This window comes from Cynara cardunculus, assembly GCF_001531365.2.
Source record: "Cynara cardunculus var. scolymus isolate 2C chromosome LG 5, CcrdV1, whole genome shotgun sequence".
NCBI lineage: Eukaryota > Viridiplantae > Streptophyta > Magnoliopsida > Asterales > Asteraceae > Cynara > Cynara cardunculus.
Window position 1 is genome coordinate 30770486 of NC_037532.1, and position 7102 is coordinate 30777587.

The 7102-nt window shown below is 33.3% G+C and overlaps 1 protein-coding gene across 1 annotated transcript; it reads right to left on the reverse strand.

Moving 5' to 3' along the window:
• Positions 1-730: 730 nt before the first annotated feature.
• On the reverse strand, positions 731-1655 carry LOC112511960 (GATA transcription factor 19-like). The gene is made up of 2 exons (XM_025117715.1): positions 1209-1655; positions 731-1121 (listed from the first exon to the last, which is right to left on the reverse strand). Exons 1-2 carry the CDS (start codon positions 1617-1619, stop codon positions 840-842), a joined length of 693 nt encoding a protein of 230 aa, XP_024973483.1. The 5' UTR covers positions 1620-1655; the 3' UTR covers positions 731-839.
• Between the last annotated feature and the right edge of the window lie 5447 nt (positions 1656-7102).

The following is a 7102-nucleotide window of genomic DNA, read 5'->3' on the forward strand; positions in this document are numbered from 1 at the left end:
TAATAAAACAATTTATTTTTGGTTTAATATTATAAATTTTATAAAGATAATAATTAAGTATTCTGTTAGAATTTAATGATTATACTAATTATATTTTAGATTTTTTATATTTAAAATGAAATATTTATCCAGTATTTGATTGTGTTTATCTGTAGATAGTTACACGAATTCAAATATGGGATGAAATCGGATAGGGATGAATGGGTTTAAGAGTTTTTAAGAGTTTTAAGAGTTTTTAAGAGTTTTAGTCAAATGCTTTATAAGATGGTATAGATATTATATTATTAAATATTTGTTTCAATTATATTTTGAAATATTACAACTGATTAATTTTTTAAAATGTTTTTTTGATTATTTTATATTCTTATCAGCTAGTTTTATCAAAAATAATTTATTTATCACTTAGCCTATCAACCATCAGTTAACTTATCAATTAGTGTATCAAACATAGTCCAAAAGTATATTCAAATGCGATAAGTCTTCTAATTTAGTCAAATGTTTTCTAAAACTACATATCAAGTCAAAACATTAAAAGTTCTTAAATAATAATGCTTTTTTTAATAAAATGCAAAAACCGAAATTAAAATATAAAAATAAATATAAAATATAAATAGAGAGAGAGGAACAGAAAGAACAAAGAAAAGTAAAAGATATTGAGAATGGATTAAAGAAAAAGGAGTTGATGCATATATTTATATATTTGACTGACAAAAGCATTTAATTAATTTAAAAACAAAAACACATAATATAAAATAGTATTTTACTCCACCTAAATAATAATAACTACTACTATTTTCCACGTCATCATTGTGGATCTCGACGTGGGCCCACATCATTTTTTAGTAACGTGTAAAGTCATGCACAAGCCCTGCTCTGTCAGTCACATTGAGACGCCACGACAGAAACGTAGAATCTCTGTCGTCCACCTCATCTCTAAACCTAAATTCGCTCCCCACCGCCGCCGGCGAGTAGCATGACGGCATTTTCTGCGTCGATTGCATCCAACTGTTCTGGTTGTACCCTTCCGTCGCATCTCCACCACTACCCACCACCGTCGTCGCCGTCGCCGCCGCTCTCCTCTCTTCCTTCTTGAATCTAATCCCACACGCATTGCACAGCGACTGCAAGTTTTCCGATCGATTCATTCTCAAATTTTAAAAATAACCAATTAATTTATCTCTGTGTGTGTATGTGTGTTTGTTTCTTACCTTAGGGCCTCGAGGACCGTTCCTCCAAAGTGGAGTAGAAGTGGTGTCACAGTTAGCACATCTCCGGGAAAGCAGCGAGTCAGCGGCGGAGGAGTTTGTTGCGCCGCTGCGGTTAGTTTTGTGGGAAGGAGGAGCCGGCGAGTGGCTGTTATCCGGCTGTAAAAAGTCCCAGCAGAAACGAGAAGAATGGCGTGATTCCGGCAAGTCATAGTCATTGTCGGCGGTTAAACGAGTCGAAGCAGGTGTAGCTAAAGAAAGAGTACAATCAACAGAAGCAGATGAAGAAGAAGGAGAAGAAGAAGAAGAAGAAGAAGCATAAGGACAGATATGTTGATGGTAAGGAGGCATGGTGAAAAGCATGGAGAATGAGTTGGGTTGATAATGGTGGTCACATGAGCATGATCTATGCATGGTTGGTGGAGTGTGTGTTTGAGTGTGAAAGTGTGTGTGATGGTGGTGGGATGAGAATGGGGGTTTGTGTTATATAAGAAGATGAAATAAGAGTCAAGAAGTTGCAGTCCACCAGATTGTCGTCAAAGGCTACTGTTGCTTATCAGTAGTACTCCTATTCCTATAGTCCTATATGTATATGTATCTATTTATATACATAGATATAACAGAGAGTGGACAGTGTGTGGGACCAAACTCAAGCAGATGCAAAAATAGATAAGCGAGATCCAGAAATGGGACTTAGCAATGAGGAATGCATTGGTAGCAGAGGATTAGCTATTTATATACGCATACACGAGTGGGAACGATGAGGTGTGTCTCTTTGTGTGTATGTGTGTGTGTGTGTGTGTGTGAGGGGGGGGGGGGGGGGGTTGGAGGTCATGAGGAGTGGAGGAAGGGTAAGATGGGTATTATAAGTAACGTCAACATAGTTTTAATCACCGAAGATGAGACGAGTGTGTCCATACGTGAGTTTTAGCATGTTTCATTCGAAATAACTAAACTTTTATAAGAGAATAATCTCACATTATCTACCTACGTAGAGGTTTCATTTATATCGGGAGTCTCAAACTCTCTCAATACTAGATGTTTATGACTCCCCTCTTTTTGGTGGGTAAAAACGGGTAGGCTATGGCAAATACTGTAGACGTAGTTCCGACAGCCTATCTTAAAAGCAAGTCATGAAACACTTATGTTGTACAAGGGAAGGGCTTTGATAAGAAAGAGTTAGGGGGTGTCCCGTTTAGTGTGGTGCAACTCAAGCAATTCAAGTGTAGTACATAAGCGTTTTCAAGCTCCCTAGCATCACAGTGGAAGACCGTAAAGAATGCTAAACTTGTTTTGGTAGGGTTCGAGAAAAGAAGGGTCTGGTTGTCATGACATTGTCTTCAATTGTGTTGCAAGAATATATTGTGGCCTTTGGGTTCCGAAACTCTATGGCTTTCAATCCTATGGTGTTCGGAAAACAAGGTTGGCGACTGCTATCAAATCCTGAACTCTGGTCAGCAAGGTTTTCAAAACCATGCACTACCCATGAGGGGACTTTTTGGAGTCCCATTTGGAGTATAATTATGTTATCTGGAGGAGAACATGGAGTTCTCAACTTATCCTTTCGAGGGTTACAAATGAAAGGTTGGTACAAAAAAGGCTATTCGAGTCTGGAAAGACCTTTACATGAGATGTGATTAATAAGATACTCGAAACACCTATCAAGGAGGACCTTCAAGACTTACGAGTGAGTGATCTTTTTGTGCCTAACACCATGGAGTGGAACACTGAGATACTCCATCAGCTTTTCTCACTACAGGATGTGAAAGAAATTTGTAGTTTGTCGTCAAGAAGGAACATCAAACATTTGAATTATGTGGCATAGGAGTGCAAGTTAAGATTACACGGTAAAAAGCTAATTTTGTCTAGCTATAGAGGCCCTAAAAACAAATTTTCAATAGTTTGTTGAGGACAATTAGCTAACACTCTAGATGTTGTTTCTCGTTATCCTACCTTCTTGACCCGAGTCGGTTAATGACAAGTTTCTCATGATTCTATGGTGCTTTTGGAGACAACGGAATGACACTTTATAGAACAATAAATCGGGATTTGCAACCCAAACGGTACACAACGTTTTGGAGGTGCATGAGGATTGGTTAAAGGCACAACCTTTATAGGTACACCCACAGCCTACGTTGGACTCCTGATTGTTTTGGCACAAACCCCCTCCATACTTCCTGAAATGTAATATAGATTCAACCTAATAACTCTCATTTTGAGCGTTATTTACACATTTTATAGTTGTGCTTGTAATTTATTTTCAAGTCTTTAACTTTCAGCAATGTTGCCTACTGTGGACACAGTTTGTATTTTATTTTCAATGCAATTAGATTTTTAAGTATTTCTCTTATTCTACTATTTTATGGACGTACAACTTCTCCCGCTATCACAACCACTTTTGGCAACGCCGTATTTGTTGGATCAACTACAATTTTCATGACACGAATGGGACACCGGTCGCTGCCCAAAAATCAATGCTAGCCGACACCCTGCTAATCAAGAATTGCAAGTCCCTTGCACTTTTAGAAGCCGTCCTAGACAACAAGTCTTGGGCACTAAACAGTGATTTTTGAATCAGATGCCAAACTAGTTGTCACAACTGTCTATTCTCATGTAAAAGACGGAACAAGATCTGGTGATATCATCTCTCTTGTCGCATTTTACCTCTTCAACATCGCTTTTATTGTCTTTTTCATTAGGCAATGATTTAATAAGATTATACATTCTTTAATACAGTAAACTCATTTTTTTTTAATTTTGAAACGTCATAGTTTTTGACTCAGACATATTATCGTCATATATGCCTTTTGAAAATTCATTTAATAGAAGTTGTTTTTTTGTTTGATAAAACTAATAAATATTGGTTTGATTTTCATTTAAAATTGTATTTACTTAAATATAAGATTAATTTAAATAATTAAAGTTTTAAAGTTAATTAAATATTTAGTGATTCCAAATTAATATGGAGGATGGTTATTTTGTAGAGAGAGTCAAATGCAATGGTCAAAAAGGGCACGTGACAGAGGAGGGATCCAGTGTTCTCCGATCACGAGGCACACAGTCTTCATATCCCTCCTCCAATCTTACACCAATCTCTTTTTTTCTTTTCTTTACTTTTAAAATTCAATTTTTTTAATTAAAATAATTAAATTTAAAAATAAATCTACCATCACCCTCACAACTTCATAGGAAAATCTTCTCTAAATGACGCTGTTGATATTTGAATTTTATTTGCGGTAATTTCGTACGATCAAGAATCATGTGAGAAAGAAAGTTATGATAAGAAAGTGTAAGAAGAAATCTGGACCTTTAATCAATTTTGATCTCATGCCCACCTCATGAATTGTGTTTTAAAAGAGAATTGATTTGGTGCATCTCATCTTGGTGCCTCTCCTCCTAATATGCATCCAATGATGGATATCTTTTTTTTACGTTTCTTATCATAACTTTCATTTTCATCAGAACTCAACCTATTCGGTAGTAAACATACATAAGTTAAAATATAGTTTTAATTTAGAAGTTGGTTTGAAATACCAAGTTTTTTATATGTAGTATCATGGCTACACATTTTGCAATAATTAATTTACAATGACGTCCCAGATTATGTTTAACAATTAAAAAAGTTATATGTCCGTTGATAGGTAGTTTAGGGTCGTTTTTGAGAGAGAATGGGTTGGGCGTCTGCCTAGAGTAAAAAAAAAACGGGGGTTAGAAATTTTAATTTTTCTGATATACAGTAGTAGTTCAAAAAAATTAATAAATAACAGAGACCTATTCTTTCCATGTATAATAGAAGTCCGAAAATAATTTAATAGATAACAAGGGTAAAAAAAATGTGTTAGTTAATTACACTAGAGAAGAAACTCTGTAAAAAAATCAAGTGTTTTTTAGTTTTCTGTTATAGTTTACTGGTTCTCTAAGTCTTGTTTTTGGTATCGTGGTCAAGGCTATTGACTATTACTATCGCTAGCAAACAAATGGGTACTAGATAGCCATGGTAAGATGGAAGGACTGTCTATCTGTTTGATTGTTTTTGTGCTTTAACAACTCAACAGACAACTGTTTTTTAGCTGTAATCATTATGCTCATGAGCTTATTATTACTATTTGTATGTGTTGGACATATCTACTTTTATTGATGTTTGTCTACTTGACTGCTTGTATTGGCAATTCTTATTTACTTATGTTGTTTGCGTAATTTGTTCTGTTTGTTTTCTTCATAATTTTATGATTAATCAACAAATTCTCCTTATTAAATGCTTTAAAACACTAGTTTTGTATACGTCATGTTTTATACAAGGAGAAGAGGAATGGTTGCTAGGTGGTTACGGTTAGTGTTTGGGTTTGATTTTGAGACTGGATTTGAGTTAACGACCGCTAGTACAGGGACCAAATCGTTACAAGAATGCAAACTTTAGGGACTATTGGAATAAAACCATACGAACCAAATCGGTAATTTATTTTGTTTTTATTTTTCAAATTAATAAAACTTAAAAGGTTGTACTCATTTAAGGGGTCAAGTTGTTAAACTTGTGACCCAACCAGTTCAAGTTGATCTCCGTTTATTTTGGTATCTGGTTTTAACTATAATTGTTGCGATAAATACAACAGGATAATTCAATAACTTAAAATGGTGATAATAACTAGATCATAAAATAAATTTATTTATTAATAAAAATAAATATATATTAATAGAAAAAGGTGATGGAGTAAATAAATTGCGTTTGATACATCCCCAAATGTATATTACCTAGAAGAATACATGTCTGTAATAGTACAATAATTATTATTTAATTAATAATAAAAATATATATTGGAATTTGAAATATAAATTTGGAGAATCTATTTTTTGCTATAATAATATTAAAATAATAAAACTAGCACGTACAGTTATGTGGGGTGGGGGTGGGTTTGGGTAGACTGGCAGTGGATCCTCGTTAGGGGGTCAAATCCATGGAGCCAGCTTGAACCTGCCGCCACTTAAGGTACGGTTGGACCGGTCATGTGAGTTGCTTTTGTTTTTCTCACGCCTCATCCCATTTAAAATATTTCAAATATATATATATATATATATTAGGATGGTATTCGTACGATGTAGCAAAATACATCTTGATTTTAATGTTTCATTTTTTTTGTTTCAGTCGATGTTATAATACGGTATTATATGGTTTTGAGAAATGCGATAATATTTTTGTTTTTGAAAATAAAATATAAATATGAAGGTATTATAAAAAATTGAAAAAAAATATTAATATTATTATCAAACTAACTATTTAAAGTTTCTCATGTTTTGTATATTTGTTAGATCTATTTTTTTTGATTTAATAATACTTAAGTATCTTACTAAAACTCAATTATTATCCTAATTATCTTTTAGATATTTTATAATTAAATTGAGATGTTTATCCTGTAGATTATGTTTATCTAAAGTTAATTACACGAATTCAAATATGAAGCTTTAATAGGTTATACTTATGTACAATTTACTTGTAATCTTAAAATTTAAGTGATATGCATTAATAAATAGTATTTCATGCATAAAAAACAGTTTATAATATAATATATATATATATATATTATGATATATTTGATAAATATATATTATTATAATATATATCATAAAAATAATAATAATATATTATAATATACTTGATAAAAATCATAAAAAATTTAAATAGTTAGTTAAAGTAAGAACCTAAGAAGATATCTGAAATCTTGATCAATTTAATCTTACCTCACTCCATGAATCACGCTTGATATGGAATTGATCTGGTGCATCAAAATGTAGAGATCGCTTCTTACATTTCTCACAATAACTTTCATTTTCATCGGTATCCACCCCCCTCCCCCACACACAGACACACACACACACACACACACACATATATATATATATAT

Coding starts and splice junctions, on each gene's coding strand:
- LOC112511960 (XM_025117715.1), bottom strand. CDS start 1,619: ATGCATAGATCATGCTCATGTGACCACCATTATCAACCCAACTCATTC. Junction 1,122..1,208: donor ACGGTCCTCGAGGCCCTAAG/GTAAGAAACAAA, acceptor GAAAACTTGCAG/TCGCTGTGCAATGCGTGTGG.